The sequence below is a fragment of the Brachyhypopomus gauderio genome, chromosome 9 (genome assembly GCF_052324685.1).
Source record: "Brachyhypopomus gauderio isolate BG-103 chromosome 9, BGAUD_0.2, whole genome shotgun sequence".
NCBI lineage: Eukaryota > Metazoa > Chordata > Actinopteri > Gymnotiformes > Hypopomidae > Brachyhypopomus > Brachyhypopomus gauderio.
Window position 1 is genome coordinate 1416722 of NC_135219.1, and position 19447 is coordinate 1436168.

The 19447-nt window shown below is 47.9% G+C and overlaps 1 protein-coding gene across 1 annotated transcript; it reads right to left on the reverse strand.

Annotated features, from left to right (window-relative positions):
* Positions 1-239: 239 nt before the first annotated feature.
* ccn2a (cellular communication network factor 2a) lies at positions 240-3323 on the reverse strand. The gene is made up of 5 exons (XM_077016393.1): positions 3007-3323; positions 2594-2810; positions 2114-2368; positions 1702-1913; positions 240-1580 (listed from the first exon to the last, which is right to left on the reverse strand). Exons 1-5 carry the CDS (start codon positions 3064-3066, stop codon positions 1284-1286), a joined length of 1041 nt encoding a protein of 346 aa, XP_076872508.1. The 5' UTR covers positions 3067-3323; the 3' UTR covers positions 240-1283.
* Positions 3324-19447: the final 16124 nt, after the last annotated feature.

Genomic DNA, 19447 nt, shown 5'->3' on the forward strand with positions numbered 1-19447 from the left:
GTTATATTATATTTGTGCATATTTGTTTGTGTAGTGAATAGTCTGAATGCGTGTGGTCTCAGACACGATACCCTGCACACAGCCGGGCTGTGTGGTCCAGGACGGAGGTGTAAACAAATACGGTAAGCGTGTCCGGCGGAGCCCTGGGAAAGACCATGGAGCTGGTACAGTTTTAGCTTTACTGTATTAAACACTGGCCAAAAGAGGAAGGTTGGAAGTACTGAAAATGCAACAAAAAATTTATATAAAAAATATATTTTTATTTTGAACTACAAAAGTTGAAAACATGTAACTTTTTGGTCACACTTCTCAATAAAATACACAAACTGTAACAAGAACAGTCAAGTCAGCAAAACAAGCTATCATTACAAATAGTGTAGCGAGAAGAACAACAAATGTTTTAAATTTAAATTAACTTAAACTGTACAAAATATGTACATTATTTACAGCGTTCAAACAAACAAAACAAAAAAGGGAAAACAACTTAAAAAGGAATGATGCTGTAAATGGTCCAGTCTTTTTGACAGAAGTACTGACTCTCTCACAAGAGGAGTCAGTTAGTCCAAATCTGACACGCTCAGGGCTGCAGGAGCCGTCTGGTTTTGGGCCGGTCTTGGTTTTGGGCCGGTCTTAACGTCTCTGACACTTTGGCCAGGTGTTGCTTCGCATTGAGACGCACTGTTAACTATACACAAGAGCACATTCATCTTTCTCTCTCTCTCTCTCTTGCTCACTTGGGTGAGGCGTTTTACCTTCCATTCGGATGTGTGTCCCCCCCCCCCCCCCCCAACCCACCACCCCCCTCACCTTTCGCTAGCCTTGCTCTCTGAGTCTGGATCCGCCCACCACGGTTTGTGGGAGGAGCTCAGCTTCGTCCGGTCAGTCGGTGACAAGCGGTCGTCACCGTGTCGATCTATAGTGCAGTACAGTTTAGGGTTGTCCGAATGACACCCTGTCGTTTGACCCCCCCCCCCCCCCCCCCCCCCCCCCCCCCCCCCCTTCCACTTGCTTTGGGACAAATGAGCCCCTGACATCCACCATAAAACAATGGGCACATTAATACAGTTTTGTGTCCAAGTACAAGAAACAAACACACACACACACACACACACACACCACACACACACACACACACACAAAACACACGTCAAATGAAAAGTACTAAATCATAAGAGGACGAGTACTGTGCTGGTATATGAGATGGATATCTGTTTGATTCAAGTGGACAGTCACTGGACGGAACCCCTCTCTCGTCGCCGTGCCAACGCCACCCCCTTCCTCGCTCACGCCATGTCGCCGAGCATCTTCTTGTAGTACATGGACTCGAAAATGTCGTTCTCGCTGGGGCAGTTGTAGTGGCAGGCGCACGTCTTGATGAACATCATCTGCTTCTTCATGACCTGCCCGTCTGGGCACTTGAACTCCATGGGCAGCGTGGTGGTCCTGTGGGGCGTGCAGCAGCGTCCGTCCGTGCACACGCCGCAGAACTTGGGCCGGAATGCTTTAGTGGTGGTGCAGCCGGAGATCTCGAATTTCATTGGCTTGGAGACGCGAGGGGTGCGGATGCATCTCTTCCCTTTCTGAAGAAAAAAAAAAACAAAACAAAACAAAAACTTCAACACGACATGTTGACATAACAGCTTGATTCCATTGGCTAGGTGCAGCGCAAGAGGAGGAGATTATTGGCCGGTGAGGACTTACCTTGATCTTCTCTTCCAGGTGGGACTCGCAGGGACGCACCATGCAGAGGCGCGACTGCTTCTCCAGGCGGCACTCGCGGTTGTCGTTGGTGACGCGAGTGGAGATCCCAAGGCCGCAGGTCTTTGAGCAGGCGCTCCACTCCGTGGTTTGGACCAGACAGTTCTCACGCATCATAGAAGGATCCGGGCCGTACGTGTCCTCCTCTCGAAAAGCTACAGACGCATCGAAACCGATCATTGGTTAAAACCAGTCCAACCCTATTGTGACATCACAATTGCAGTGACATAATCAACATTCTCCCATTCACTCTCAGCCATTTCTGTGCCATGTCCGCCATTGCTTGCTCTGCGTATTTGCATCAAACGTCCGACTGACGCTCCGCATGCTCGGGAGGAGAGACGGGGTTTCTCACCTGCGAGGGCGGAGCCCACGAACGTGGTGGTGTGTGGTGCCGGGTCGCACACCCACTCCTCGCAGCACTTCCCGGGCACCTTGACCCGGCGGGGCACAGGGCAGTCGGGGCTGGGAAGCATCACGTCAATGCCGCACAGGGGCACGCAGCCCACGCCCCCGTCCAGGCACGTGCACTGGTACTTGCAGCTGCTCTGGAAGGTTTCACCACTGCGGTACACCATGCCCCCGAACACACAGGTGGCACCCTCCCTAGCTGAAGGCGAGAGAGAGAGAGAGACAGTGAGGGGATGAGTTACCGATGAAGAAAAGGAAGGGAGGATTGTGACATTACATGATACGACCCCATTATGTGACATTAGCGGCAAGCTGAGGGTTTATGCATGTGAGCTACGTTTATGTCTAGACCGTGTGTGTGTGCCCGGGTGTGATGTGAAGGTGTGTGTGATGTGAAGGTGTGTGTGATGTGAAGGTCCCTCACCGTTGCACACTCCGATGCGACGGTTGCTGGGCGAGCCGTAGTCACAGAAGAGACCTTTATGGGGGTCGCACACATCTCTCTCTGTGCAGAGCTCTCCCAGTTGCTTCGCACACACCCTGCAGCAGCCACAGGCGTCTGGGACCAGACTCACGCCTGGCGCGCACTGGGGGGGCAGGTCAGGGCACTGGCAATGCCCACTGCAGTCCTGCCCTACCGCCTGGCAATAACAACACAAAAACGCATTTATTCACCAGCTCAGTAGAAACATGCCTGTGGACAGAGTTCTTCAGGTACAGTTCAGGTGCAGGTACTGTTGTAACATGAGTTCAAAGCTTGCTGCTTGTTATGATAAATTACAAGTCCTAAATACCGCAATAATGCCATTATAGTGCTGAAACATGTAATACACTTACCCAGCTGAGCAACGTGAAGCTGAGGACCAAGATAAGTCTTGTGCTCATTCCTGAAAACATGCTGTCTCTTCGTCTTTTTCTTCTGGCTTCAGAAAAGCTGGTTTAAAAAAAAAAAAGTCTCGTTGGAAATCGCAAAAAGAAAAGTCTTCCTCCGTCTATGCAGAGTCGTACGCTGGGGTCGTCCGATCGAGTCGATCTGGTCTGGGTTAGGCAGTCCCTTCTTCCCGGTCTTGTGGTGAAAGCTAGCGGGGCAGCTTCTGTACTGCTCTGGGCTTGGAGCTGCTCTGTTTCTTCCCCTCAGGAGGAGTGTTCTGGGTCTGAGGCGGCACAGCGCGCTGCCTTTATACCCGCCGAGGACCGGAGGACTGTGTCTGGCTCAATGGACCTCTGGATAAACATGGACATTCCAGGCATTCTTTCCTAGTTTCCTGACCCCCCCCCCTCGGGCTGCCTGCCCCTCCCAGACCCTACAGTCTCACACCCCCTACCATAGCGCATTCCAGCTGTCTGAGGCAGAGAGCGGCTGTCACATATCAAAATAAAAGTCTTGGCACTACTCGTCCTCTCTGTGTGTTGGCCAGTGGTTGCTTTCCTTTTTTCTTTTCTTTTTTTTTTTCTCAATCGTGGCTCGTCGAATGTTTGTCTGGTTTGGTAATGCCTTGTGGCAGGATGAGCTTAGAGAGCTTGTTTTAGAAGGACTGTAATGTTTGGTTGTTTACTTGAGGAACATTTCTCGTACAGTAAGAGGAAGACGAGGCATTGATAAATTATATAACAAATGTGTGACGGTGGCTTATGTAGTTCACGTGAGGCTTCACTTACGATCATGCACCGAATATATCAGACAGACCAAAATATCAGCTGAAATCAGCTGAAATGTTTTCTATATTGCGTGTATAACATTGATTATAGAAAAAGTACTTTAAAACCCCATTAGACTTTGGCCAGATTGGGAAACCGTGGTCTGACAAAGTCCTTTAATCACTTCATGTTTTTGTTCCGAGAGCTTTCACCTTACTAATAAGGTTTAGTCTGTGTGCCGCGTGGTGCAGGTGTGAGTGTGTGTGTGTGAGTGTGTGTGTGAGTGTGTGTGTGTGTGTGGGGGGGGGGGTTCTGTGTTCGTCTGGCGGATTCTAGACAGCGAGCAGACGGAGAGGTGCAGGAAAGTGGCTAGACTTCTCCGTTTGTGTATTTAAAAAAAAAAAAAAAGACCTGCAGAGCCTCAGAAATCCTCCCTTGCTCTCACACGGCGGCCAGTCGGAAATGAAAAGCCCCGGCCAGGAGGCGCGAGAGAACCGGAGGAATGTGTGGGCCCTGCCAGCAGACACGCAGCTCCTACATGCCGTCTCGGAGGAAGAGTCTCCTTATAAGGGAATCTTCACTCTGGGCCCCTGGTTTCTCTCTCTCTCTCTCTTCGTCTTTTCTTCCGCACCCCCCCTCGCTCACTGCGGTCTGTTTCGAGCGTACAGTAGGAGCTCTGCTGGCTGCCCCTGTCTGGAAGCGCTACTACCACAGCCGTGCAGGATGGTAATGTGTCCTGTCTGTCAACAACCTCTCATTCCAGCTGAACTCAAGGATGCCAGGGCTTACCCTCTGCTAAGCCTCCCAGCACACACACACACACACACACACACACATACACACACTGGTGAGTTACAGTATGTCCGGGCTCATCACACCACCCGTGTGTGACTCGTCTTTGTGTCCTGCCAATCACTACGTGGTGCGGCCGTGCGTTCCACTGTGGCTACAGCAGGATACGTTGAACCCACAGGCCGGCGGCAAAATAAACCAGGCTCTGTGTGTGGCGTGCGTTCAGGTGCGTTAGCATCGTGGGTCTTCGAGGGTCAGCGGCTGACGCTGAGAGCCTCCCCCACCCACCGTAGCGCCTACGGCTGCCGTCCGTCCTCGCTGGAGTGGGGATAAATCCGTTCGGCTCTGTTAAACTTCAGTGCCATGCCCTGTGCTCCTCTGTGGGGGGCACAGATGAACTGAAACCTTACCTCCAACAGAGCTTTACTTCCTGAATAAGCATTTCAGAACTTCCAACAATAACTTCACCTTAAGCTTCCCATACCAAGTTTATTGAAGCTCCGGTGGCCTTATGAAAGGGTCCGCTGTAGACACCTGTAGAGCATCTAACAGAGTCCATCACCGGTCAGAGGGTGACGCGGGCTATAAACAAGCCTAAATTTGGCAGCCGGACATGGCGATCGCACGTCAGTGCCTGCTGCAGGTCAAAGGTCAAAGCTTCTTATGATGTAATGGATAGGATTCTTCCCACAGCGTAAAAAAGATAGCCTGCAGATATAATTATACAGGGGGGATTATACAGGGGAGGGGTGGGGGGTTTATACGGGGGGTGGTGGGGGGGTGGGGGGGGTGTTGTTGTCACTGGCACCTGCCTCCCATTCCTCTCCAGTAGGAGAGGAGGCTGTTTTTAGCTCCTCACCGGTTTATTGTTGTCTGTACAAATATATCACATCCCAAATCCTTGGTGCTAGAGGGCCGTTTCCTGTCCAGGGCTGCTTCATCCGCTCCCCATTGGTTGTGCCATTAGCTGACCGGAGATCTTTCTAGACCTTCATCAGAATACACTGACTACACTCCTATTTCTAGCAGACCAGAGACCCTGGTTCCTGACATCATGTTCTGTCTTTAGGTATCTGATTGAACATTTTGAGCTCGTCAGGTTCGGCGTGAATGCAGTCACGCACAAGGTTGAACCAGAATGAATGATCCGAACCCTGTCGTGACACGAGAATAAAAGCGGAGCTCGGCTCTGGGTTTGAGTCGCCGTGTATGTTACGAAGTGTTTTAAGAGTTCTCCTCCCTGTCTGCTTCTCTTGTGTCAGCTGGAAGTCTGATGAATACCAAAAACCTTTGACGGACGTTGAACGAGAAGCTGTCTGACAGTTCCTCCTGTCTCAGCCCTAAAAATACCTCCATGCCTTATTTGTTCCATATGTGCGAAACTACATAAATACATGGGAAATACGAACCGTGTGCTGGAGCAGGCGGACGAACGGACTGCGGTCAAGCGCTCCCAGCCCGGCTGCACAGGGCGGCCAGAAACACGGCCTGACCATTTAACCGTAACCAGATGTTCTCAGATGTTCTCACTAATCTGCTTTTCGCTTGCTCGGTCCAGACTCACAGCCGGCCTCTGTTCTAGACTCATCAGCACGCCCTAACTCAAACCTAGCATGATAATGTCACCGGCACGCTGCTGTCGAAAGGAGTTACAAATGTTAGGGTACAGTAACAACTTTTACTTTTCAACATTCCACTGACAGTATCCGCACCATTTGTTGGACAATATAAACGTTAAATGTTAAACCGTTTAGGATCTAGCTGTTTGTTTTTCATTCCAGAATTCAGGATTGCTGGGATTCTAGACCACTGACTGTAGTTGATGTCTCGCTCTCATTGTTACATCACAAATAGAACTCTGGAATGTGGCTTTCCAGTCGCCCTGGGTGATCTGGACCTTGAGCCGTTTGACGAGGATGTGGCGTGGCGTGGTAGTCTTTCCCTTGTGAAGGTGTCCTCCATGTCTCCGGCGAGGCCGGGCTGGACGAGGACGAGGAAAACCCTCGCAGCTCCGTTGTCACTGAGCTTCTGTGGCAACATTCCTGTGGGATTCAGCAACACATTCCTCATGGGATTTACCCTGGAGCTTCCTCTCTCTCCCAAACCATGGCTTGTGTGATGATGTCATTGGTCATTGGTTGCCTTGTGGTTTTTCTTTCAATATATCCCCCCCTCCTCCATATATTTGCTTTCATCAGCTTAATCTCAAATAAGCTTAATCTCAATTCACATTCACAAACCAGTGTCAGCAATGTTCTCTCTACATTGCAAAGAATCTAAATGGTGCCCAGGTCATGTGAATTGAAACTTTAGGCCACTGTGAGGTATTCAGTGGGCTATTTTTCTTCTGTGTTTAAGGAAAGGCTGAACCGTTCCAGGTTTTTTTCCAGTCTGGTGCAAAGCATGCACCCGCCCAGCACTGATGGATATTTCAGGAGCTGCATCGTATGGAATGAACACGTTGTTTATGAGTGGGCGTTACTGATGTTGTAGTGAGTTCAAAATATTCAAAATCTAGAATGTTCTAGAACATCTAGAATGGTAATGCACTTCTCTTCTCTGTACCCTTTACCTAATATATATGAACTGAAATATCTGCCTGACAGAATATGCATATCAAATAATGCACTGGTGTCATATCTAAAAGCACAAGGTGCAAGTCTGAATGGAAGTGCACAACAGAACCACTTACTGTAACAAGAGGTAACAGGACATTTGCATTACAGTATTTACAAACACGGATCACTGCAACATTTCTCTCTGTCAGAAATAAAACATGTTGGTCTACTTTAACAAAACAGCAGAATGAAACTTGACATGTGCATTGACGTGTGTTTAGCATGCATATCTGGTGGGTGGGTGGGTGGTTGTGTGAGTGAATGAGTGAGTGGGTGGGTGGGTGGGTGGTTGTGTGAGTGAATGAGTGAGTGAGTGGGTGGGTAGTTGTGTGAGTGAGTGAATGAGTGAGTGAGTGAGTGGGTGGGTAGTTGTGTGAGTGAGTGAATGAGTGAGTGAGTGGGTGGGTGGGTAGTTGTGTGAGTGAATGAGTGAGTGGGTGGGTGGGTGGGTGGTTGTGTGAGTGAATGAGTGAGTGAGTGGGTAGTTGTGTGAGTGAGTGAATGAGTGAGTGAGTGGGTGGGTGGTTGTGTGAGTGAATGAGTGAGTGGGTGGGTGGGTGCTTGTGTGAGTGAGTGTGTGAGTGAGTAAGTGAGTGAGTAAGTGAGTGAGTGGGTGAATAAGTGAGTAAGTGTGTGAATAAGTGAGTAAGTGTGTGAATAAGTCAGTAAGTGTGTGAGTGAGTGAGTGAGTGAGTGAGTGAGTGTGTTAGTGAGTCCCTTTGTGGAAACGAGGGGTCTCTGCAAATCAGTGCAGTAGTGAACTAGTCAGGTATCTATCTAAGTGAGCAGTGCATACAAATTAACTGCCTAGCTTTACAGATTGATTGTGGTATTCCCTTAATTGGCTAATTAGGTAATTATCATGGAAAGGTCAGTAACATGACAGTAACCTTTCTGAAACGAATAGTTTGAAAGCACATGAATCTGCACAGCAGATTTGCCTGCTTGATAACGGGCCTGTAGGAGGCATTTCTCTCAGCAGAATGACACAAAAAACCACTCAGAGATTTCCATGCGTTTCAGATTTCATACTGTTGGCACTTATGGGTAAAAAGTGCTGTGCAGTGGATGGTGGTCTGGTGAAATTAGACGTGCCTAGTTATCTTATTTAAACACAGCATTTCAAGTCTCATAATAACAGACTTCTCGAGTCTGCCTATTTTATCCAAGACTTAATAGCTCCTTATAAAAACATGAATCTGTCTGTATTCCAGCTTAAAATAAGATCTCAGGACTTTCACCTATTTAAACACACCGCACACTATTCGAAAGAAAGTCTGATAATTGGCTAAATCAGACAGCCTACATAACTGGGCTATTTTTCGCTGAAAGAACCTCGTCATCAAAGGTGCTAGTAGCCATAAAATAAACACAAGGATGAGTCCTTTCCCACTTTAATCTGCTGTTCCGAGCAGGAGTCTCTGCCCCCCCCCCCGAAACTTCAAACCAACCGTCTCTCGGTTTCCGTTTATAGGTAGACTGCAACAGAGGCGGCTTAGTGGCCTCATAAGTGGCCTGTGCACCTCTGACTCAAGTGTGTGGTGCCAGCCCCCCCGTCCTGGGTCACATGTCTTCAACCGCACCTTTCTTGCAGTACCGAAAAAACATTCAGAGATAGAAGCACTGGAAAGACAAAGGGATCAGTATACAAGCTCATTTACATGAGGAATGATGGAAAAATGAATGAAGGCCAGTTTAATAGAGCTGGAGGAAGTTGTTGTTTGCGGCAGCCTGAATCTGGGGCTTCGAATAACAGTAGGTGGTGTATAATTGGTCTGTAGACCAAACTCAGCTTTTGTTTGCTCTGGCAGATGGTATGAAGCGTAACAAAGACATTAGTTGTGAATAGTACTCTACTGTTTATTTTGTCCGTGACAGGGAGGTGAGGGCTTAAAATATTTAGGTTCTCGAGGGGTAGTAGGCAGACTCCAAAGAAAGCAGACTGTAAGCTGAAGACAGCTGGAAAAGTGCACGAAGTGTGTGAAATAAGAAGGGTGTACAAAGTTGAGGGTGATCTTAGCCTTTAATGAGAGCAAAAAAAAAAAAAAACATGGTGTCATCATGTTGGATTTATACAAGAAGCAGCCGATGCGATGTCTGCGAAAAGAAAAACCTCCGATACCACACGCTGCTCTATTCCACGTGCATGTACGTCTGGCCTTGCGTCTACTGGAAGACTAACAGCGGTTTAAACCTCTCCTCAGCTGGAACTAAAGACTTCCCGCACCCCCCACCACAACCTTTCCAATTTACAGCTTTACCAGACAACGCCAAGGTATGTACCCTCTAGACCTGACCAAGCAGATACTAGAACATTCCATGGATGTGACTTGATATTTTTTGCACTCCCAGAGAGATCTGCTGTTTGCAGTAGCTTGGCCAAACCTCATGCAAATAGGACGTCTTTGTCTGGAAGGCTCCCCATGGCCATCTGAAGCCATGTGTGTTTGGAGAGTCTTTAGGCGGATGAAAAGGGCACGGCGGTTGGAAGTGGCCCTTACTGGCTCCGGTAACCAACCGGACCTGCACTGCTGAACACCATCCGTGCATTTACACCAGTGTATACCCAGAAACCCCTCCCCTACCCCAGCGGAGCAAACAAACCCGAGTGAACCCGAGAATGCTTACAGACAGAGCAGAGAACGCGTACATCTCAAGAATAAAGTCAAATATAAATGAAACAAGATGTTCATTTGAAATCATGCCCTTTATATTTTGGAGTTCAGAATGTGGATATGATTACTTATGGACTGCCCAGTGTATGTAATGCCCAAAATGCCCACAAGTCCATCTGCTGGGAGAAATGGGGTTACAATCCGTATCTCATTTTCTCCTCAGTCATCAGCTGATGTATAATTGCTTTTTGTGGAGATTCGTTGAGATTGTTATCAGACACATTCCTCAGAGGACTAGGACAGACCGAGGAGGATGTCTGTGGCAGCGGCTATGAACAGCCACGATTCATTTCAACATTGCGGCAGCGTGTGGCGAGGCCAACACAAGCACTGCAGGAACGCTTCAGAAAACACGGCCCGGGAAGCAGCCCACCAAGCCGACGCAGCCCACCGAGCAGACGCAGCCCAACAACAACAACAACAACACAAACACAGACATAGACACACGAACACATTCACGACCACGTGCTACAAAATCCCAGACGCATACACGTCGGGCCTTTCCTGAACTACGGGATGTCACCTGCGGGACGCGGGCACCGCTGTCGATCAGGAACAGTAAACGTACAAGAGCCCAGCTCAACAAACTGTTAGCATATGACTCAACAACAACACGCAGACGTAACGCGAACAAACCGTAGCCGAACAGCAAAAGCTGCTCATTCACACACTAGCATGACCTGCTAAAACTGTTAGCTGCTGTTAGTCATATCTAGGCACTGCCGTGAGCACACACACACACACACACACACACACACACACACACACACACACACACACACACACACACACACACACACACACACACACACACAACAGCAAATGGGTGATGAGTCAGGATGGGGCAGGTTTGTTCAGAGCGAGTGGAGTTGGAGACGCACATCCATGTCTGCTCTCACCGTGAGGAATGTATCACTACTAACTCAACGTCTCGGTCTCTCATCTCACCACGTCACTCTCACGCCAGGTTGGAACTTCCTGTGGTCTTCTGTTCTCCCGCACGGCTGGAGACTGAGGGCTTCCACGCTGCAAACACATGAACACCATGAACACCATGAACACATTATCACATGAACATCACCAACACATGGACACATGGACACCATGAACACATGAACACATGAACACATGAACATCACAAACACATGAACATCACAAACACATAAACACCATGAACACATTATCACATGAACACCATGTACACATGAACATCATGAACACCATGAACACATGAACATCACAAACACATGAACACATGAACATCACAAACACATGAACACATAAACATCATGAACACATGAACTCCACACCACTGGCCCAGCTCTCAAGCAACACCCACCTTCTCGGTTTGGATCAGTGTTTCAAACACAGCTACTAGTACATTTTGGTTGTGATCATCTGACCAAGAGCCGAGTATGGGAGTGTGTGGTGCTCGCTGGGATCAGTCCGAGTCTCCTTTGAAGTCCAATGCAAGAAACGTTCCCGGAATCTGTGGTTGACCTTTACCTCAAGCTAAATCCAGCAAGAAGAGATTGTTGACTTGATGGTCTTGAATGCTGTTCTACAGCAAACTCACAGTAGATCACAGAGTTGGAGCCCATTCAGCTGGCCACGTAGGTACAGGCTGGGATCGATTTCATTATTATTATTTTTTTTCCCTGTAATCGTTTTGCCAGTGAGGGGTTTGAGGACAATTTCCTTTGTTTTTGTGGCCTTACTTGTGGTGTGTCCCTCACTGGAGAAGCATTTGTGTCTTACACTCTTTGACGTTGCCTTAAAAGGCGGTTTAAGAGGCACTCACAAGACTCCATGGCTCTGGAGACCTGTGTTTGGATGTGAAGAAGCCCCACAATGCTTAATGGGCATACAGACATTGTCCTATGTCATATAAAAAATATAAAAAGTCTTACAAGATACAAAGGAACCTTTTCAGCAATGATGGCTGGCTATTTTTCGCTGGTTCCAGGCTTGTTCACATAGAGTGTCACTGAAAACCATTTACTAAGTCGCGTCCTAGAACTGACAAAGAACGAGACGTTGACCAGACCACCGCCGAGCTGTGACCCACTAACAGCATGGCCAGCTCAGCCAAGAGTCGGCACTTTCAAACTGTGTTTGCTTTCTGTCCGTGTTCTGGAGTCATCCATAACACGCTTGCGTGCTAAATCCAGCTTCAGGCGGCTACAGTAGGTCACCTTTCCCTCCGGACTGAAAAACAACTTTTCTCCAGTTGTCCAGGTGTAGAGTAGAGGTATGGATGGACTGAGAGAGAGAGAGAGAGAGAGAGAGAGAGAGAGAGAGAGAGAGAGAGAGAGAGAGAGAGAGAGAGAGAGATGTAAACTTAGTTTCCTTCACTCCATTCTAAAGAGTAGAGGAAACTGTAAACCTGAACCGCCATTAGCCATCTTTCATAAGATGGCAGTCAGTACTATTTCACTCTCTGAATCAATTAAAAAAGGAATGTTGGTCTCCCTCCCTTACCCTCTCACTCTCTCTCCCTCCCTCACTCTCTCTTTTCCTCTCTTTCTCTCTGTCCCCTCTCTCCCACTCTCTCACTCTCCCTGCAACCACTTGCATTCCTCTGCTAATTGGTTTCCTGAAAACACTTTGAATACCCAGATTGCTGCTGGTCAAACATACATTGTGTGTTTCATTCTGTGCCAAAATAAATGCTACTTAAACTCGTAGACAGGCTGCTCTAAAGTTTGCCTCCTGCTTTTCTTCCACGCAGGTGTTGCATTAGCGTGCTAGGTTACCATCCCGTCCAATTTCACTGGTTCCGCTTCACAAATATCAAAGAGCCCAAACCGCACCCCAATCCCCGACTCTTTAATGTGAAAGTTCGCTTTCGTCCGGTAAACACATACAGTTCGGCTTTTCCTGAGGGAGATGTCAGAACTCTAAAAGACTTTCAGGTGTTCTGGTTTATTTGCTGAGTGGTCAAAGGCATACCCCCCCCCCCCTCTCTCTCTCTCTCTCTTACTTTAATGTGTGCAGGTGCTGAACATTAGAGGAATTTGGGTTTTGATGTATATTCCCGCAGGTTTTTGGGTTCCGATGCCTGCTGCGTCTGCCCTAATTTTAGCATGGCATGTTTTGCTTGGGCTCTGTTCTTCGCATTGCTCCGGACCGCCTTCATCCCGAGCCACTGCCGAGTCCCGCGCTGCACCACCTTCCCGCTCTACGGACTCATTTTGCAGGACGTTCTGAGCATCAGGCAGGATCCACGTGAGCTGGGTCATGCAAGCACATGCTCCAATACCCGCTCCAGGTCCTTGTTTTGGATTCGACAGACGGCACATCCAGACGTCTTTGGGTCGGGGGGCCTAATTTCCGTGGCGCAGCCCTGTAAAATGGCTCCCTGGTCCCTGCCACAAGGCACAGCTTCACGTTACGGACTGTCCCAACCGCTCGAGAGTGAGGGGGGCCGCCTTTTTAAAATCGGCCGGCGAGTTCATAAATCTCTTTTGACCTGCCAGATGCTTTTAATGCAGCCAGTCAAATGGTTTGTAAAGTTTGATCCTGGGAACACCTCGTAAATACTGAGGTGGAATGCTGTCTGCTCCAGAGCAACGGTGAACAGCAGCCATACGTGGGAAGGCCAGAGAAATGTAACCGGGAGGAGATATCAGTGAAACAGCTAAGATGGAGTCTGTGAGGAACTGGACAACTCAAAGGGCTCAAAGGATTTGAAACATTCACTGCAAAGTTAAGGACTCTCGACGTTAATTGGTAACCCATGAACCATGTAGCAATTGATTAAACGAGCACAGGCCAAAATAGCTGCCGTGTTGTTTAAGCAGCGTTCTGGTCTTCTGGTCATCAGCGGTCACTTTCTAATCTAACACTTACAAACACATGTACACTTACAGACACCACCATGGCAGTGCTAATGCTGTGATTGGTCCCTATATGTCTGGCAAACAGTGGGCCTTTGGTCAGAAAGTAACCAATGGTCAGAAGCGTAAGAGGGTGGCATGGTAACAGAGGGGCGTCAGAAGGTGGGTCCCACACACCGTCATCCCAACAGAAGCGTCGTCCCAACAAACCATCGCCCAACACACCGTCGTCCCAACAAACCATTTCATATTCCAGTGTGATGCCACCAAAGATCTTGATTAATCTGGTCATGGGTGTTAGATTAGAGTTAGAAATATACCCACACACACCTGTACAACACATACACCCCTCTCAACACACACACACACACACACACACACACACACACAAATTCGTCTGAGAATGTCTTTAAGACTGTTGGAAAATGAAACATGTTGAGAGGAACCTGAGCTGTAGGGCAGTAACATCGGTGAGTGGAGAGCTGGCTCTTACACTCTACAATCTAGGATGGTCAATACTGGTTTATCAAAGCATTACCTCACATGCATTGTTTCATTGGTTTGATACCTGCCCTGTTTTTTAGTTGTAGAAAATAGTAAATATACGTTTGTGACCAGGGTTTTGACGGGCAGGGTGTGTGTGTGTGTACATATATACATACAGTATATACAAACCACCAATCAAAACTCCATCTCTACATTTGCTAGAGACTTGTTAACTGTATATTAATGTGATGATGAAAGTTAGAAAATGCTTCAGCCAAATGATGGACTTTGTTTTTTAAAGTCTGTGGGCATCCTTACACTTATCAGGCAGTTGCCATGGTTTGGCTTTGTGGGGAAATGAAATCTACATGTCAGGGGCAGATAATGTGACTTCTGTAAAGGTCAACATCCACCAGGACCTTTCAAATGACACTGTGGTTGAGTAAACGAACGCTGACTATTTGTTGTACGTACTTAGTGTTTCCCTGGCAACAGCAAAGTTGTGATGTCATAATGACATTGGACAATCATATTGTAGTAACCACCCTCCCCCCCCACTCCCCCCACCAGTTGTTGGAACAATCTCACACTTAGTGACTCTGCATTGTCTAATTCAGGCACCGACTGTTTCATTTACAGAAGCTGACAAACCCTACGTAATGTGACCAGGGAGCTTCTGCCCTGTTCCTGCTCTGATCTAAACTCCAGCCAGTGGGAGCTGAGTCAGACGAGACGTGATAGGCCGACGCCCAGCCGACGTCCGGCCCCCACTGCGCAAAAAAAGCCCGGCAGGGTTGTGTGCGTCGAGGGTGTTACCTTGAAGACGGCTTAATACGAACCTGCGATGCGGTCTCCCGGCCTTGGCCAATCGGGCGCCGATTGAGTAACAGCAGAGAGCCCTGGAGTCTGTGGGGTGGTGTGGTGTGGGGTGGTGTGGTGTGGTGGGGTGGTGGGGGAAGGGAAAAATGAACAAACAAAAAACCCACCAAACATTTTGAGAGCGGCCATGACCCTTTAAGTTTGTTGACTCCTCCAAAAGACTTGTCCAAGTCTGCTGGAAAATCATTTTGTATTTTCTAGCCAAGATTTATGCGTACTGACGTTATGGGGAAGGACACTCGCAGCAAAAGAAATGGTGTATTTAAACCTCAGCCTATCTGCTGCGGGCCGCAAGCGTTGGAGCTTGGCAGCAGTTAAAAGCTCTCCTCAACAGGCCTTGTCCAAATTATAGTCAGTAGCAGGACTGGGGAGATGTGAGATTGAGGACCTTCTAGTGCAGACGCTTTTAGAACTGTGTGAAATCTAGAACTGAGGCAATACTCATTTTGGAGAAGACCTTTCATCTGATTTCTTTCTAGCAGATATCAAACATTATGGTTAAGACAAGCAGGAAAAGTACTTTTGTAACTTCAAGATGAAGTTATAGGCTGCCGTAATCCACTGACCCAGATATAAATCACGCTAATCAACCCCAAGTGAAAAATATCATTGCAGGACTCTGTGAGATGTAGAAATCAATTATGCAAACTCTGTGTTAAGCAGGAGAACCAATTGTCAGATGTATATTCCATATTAGAGTGATATGGGTCCTACATCGGCCTGTTAAGTCCTTCCCAGAGCCGGAGTGGCTAATCGGGAGATTCGGGAGGATTCCCGATGGGCCGCCTCATGTCAATCTCTAGTTTGGGCCGATTGGGATGGAAAAATAATTTTGGGCCGGATTTGCGCATGTAACTCCCGGGCTGAAAAAGTGGCCCACTCCGGCCATGGTCCTTCCTTACACTGTGTTTGCAGTTAAATGACGTATAACACAGGTCTCTTGTTTCGGATACCTAACATGGCCTACGGGTCTAAGTTAGGCATTAGGCCCCCTTTTCCAGCAGAGACTGCAATTCCAAAGGCCTCCTTGCAAATTGCATTGCACTGAACTGCAGACCTAAATAATAATCTATTTTTAGCATAATCACTGACAGCAGGCATGCTGTCAAATAGAAAGCCTGACACCTCATACGCACACACAACATACATGTACACAAATGTATGCGTGCACATACGCACAGACACACACACACACACACATACATGTATACACACACAGACACACACTCTTGGTTTTGTATATTCTCAAAACATATTGGATATACATATTACATATAGGTAGTTACATATGTGATTTAAAAGTTTAACAGTTTAACTGTATCACAATACACTTGCACATTGAATTGTATTTAATAAGGGGAGAGAGCGTTAGCATAAACACAGAATATCTGTTCACTACTATAACAGTTGGTGAAATTTTCTGAACCCTAATCAGCAAACAACAATAAACTATATTGCCTTTTCAACATCACTGAAAAAGAGAGTTGTGTAAACTGTGAAGAGCATCGCAGTCGTCTTGCTGGTTCTAACGAGGTAGATCCGCTTTATCTCTAGCTTTCCAGAGAACCCAGTCGCTTGGACATGAGGGATGACGTGCTGACGTGTGCTGCTTGGAGAGGAAGTGTACTGAGTTCTGGTGTCTGATGTGATCTGGGCACAGTGATCTGGGCACGGTGATCTGGGCACAGTGATCTGGGCACGGTGATCTGGGCACAGTGATCTGGGCACAGTGATCTGGGCACGGTGATCTGGGCACAGTGATCTGGGCACAGTGATCTGGGCACAGTGATCTGGGCACAGTGATCTGGGCACGGTGATCTGGGCACAGTGATCTGGGCACAGTGATCTGGGCACAGTGATCTGAGCACAGTGATCTGGGCACAGTGATCTGGGCGTCTGCTCAACAGACGGCTGCAGTCACCAGTCACCGGTGCAGAACATCACTCCGTCCTCAACTGGTCACGGTTTCTCCACCAAACAGAACAGTACACAAATGAGGGACCCAGCGCACTGAGGGACCCAGGAGGGCCTGCACACACTCACCCAGTAAGCTTTGCTGAGGCCTTGAGTGTGGACCCACTGTGACGCTGTGTGTTTGAACCAACATTCAGCACAGCAACACACACAGCTGTACATTCAGCACAGCAACACACAGCTGTACATTCAGCACAGCAACAACACACAGCTGTACATTCAGCACAGCAACAACACACAGCTGTACATTCAGCACAGCAACAACACATAGCTGTACATTCAGCACAGCAACACACACAGCTGTACATTCAGCACAGCAACACACAGCTGTACATTCAACACAACAACACACAGCTGTACATTCAACACAGCAACACACAGCTGTACATTCAACACAACAACACACAGCTGTACATTCAACACAGCAACACACAGCTGTACATTCAACACAGCAACACACAGCTGTACATTCAGCACAGCAACAACACACAGCTGTACATTCAGCACAGCAACAACACACAGCTGTACATTCAGCACAGCAACACACAGCTGTACATTCAGCACAGCAACACACAGCTGTACATTCAGCACAGCAACAACACACAGCTGTACATTCAGCACAGCAACAACACACAGCTGTACATTCAGCACAGCAACAACACACAGCTGTACATTCAGCACAGCAACACACATAGCTGTACATTCAGCACAGCAACAAACAGCTGTACATTCAGCACAGCAACAACACACAGCTGTACATTCAACACAACAACACACAGCTGTACATTCAGCACAGCAACACACAGCTGTACATTCAGCACAGTAACAACACACAGCTGTACATTCAGTACAACAACACACAGCTTTACATTCAGCACAGCAACACACACAGCTGTACATTCAGCACAGCAACACACACAGCTGTACATTCAGCACAGCAACACACACAGCTGTACGTTCAGCACAGCAACACACACAGCTGTACATTCAACACAGCAACACACAGCTGTACATTCAGCACAGCAACACACACAGCTGTACATTCAGCACAGCAACACACACAGCTGTACATTCAGCACAGCAACACACAGCTGTACATTCAACACAGCAACACACACAGCTGTACATTCAGTACAAGACCAGTGGGTTATTGTTTGTGTTTTATTCTTGTGAGGTCTCACACACAGAGTCAAAGATTACACTTTTAAATCTACGTTTACCAATTAAAAATACTGAATGCCAAAAAAGAGAGGGGACAAGTCAACAGTTACTAAACCAACAAACACTTTTGTCAGGAGAGAAAGTTGTGAGTGGAAAGTGAACTGTTTCATCATGGAAACTTCTCAACAGCAGGATCCCATGAGGACGTAATATTTCCACCTGCTGACCGATGACGTGCAGCGTCGCTGACACCCGCCCACCTGCACAACACATGCACCCCTCTCACCACACACACACGGCGGACACACACACACACACACACACACACACACACACACACACACACACACACACACACACACACACACACACACACACACACACACACACACACTCACACACAAGGAGAGGAAGAATGTGAATGAGCGATGAGTGTGCTGTGTTTGACCCGTTGGTGTGGGGTGTGTGTGTGTGTGTGTGTGTGTGTGTGTGTGTGTGTGTGTGTGTGTGTGTGTGTGTGTCAGGATCCAGGTGCCTACTCCCTCCATGATAAACACAGCAGACGCATCACATGCATTCTCTATTGCTCCATACAGTGACAGCTGCACGGCCGACATCTGCTGATCCGGTAGTGTGGGCCTTAAACAGGACAATTACCCCGCAACCCCGTCCCCTCCCATAAGACCCAGTGGAAGTGGAAGACAGACGGAAGGAATCTCCAAACTGGACCACTCCATAGATGGCCAAAAGTTCTACTTCGGTAAATCCAGTCATAACACACCTGAGCTTTTTTAAAACGATGCTCCATGGTGCTGTAGAAGGTCTATATTGATCTACTTCATCCAAGGATTTGTTGTTTCTATTTTGACCTCATTCATCTACAGGGGGAAAATATATAAAGTGCAAAAATACAAAGTGAAAACATGTACATCATTCCACCTTTGAACTTTGCCTTTTTCTCATGGCCCGCAGTGAGTCACATCTTCCTGTTTTTGTGCCCGCAGACCGGAGTGATAAATGATAAGAGATTATGTAAGCAAGTCTGGTCCATCTGAAGGGTTTGGCAGGCTGCTAATGGATCTGACCGACCTGCATCCACCACCAACTCTCTGGAGACGAGCCATCCTGAGTGTCCATCCGTCCATGCTGGTCACCCCCCCCCCCACCCCCCGCCCCCACGCCTGGTCCACACAGCCCTTTCTGTGTCTGGGCAGCA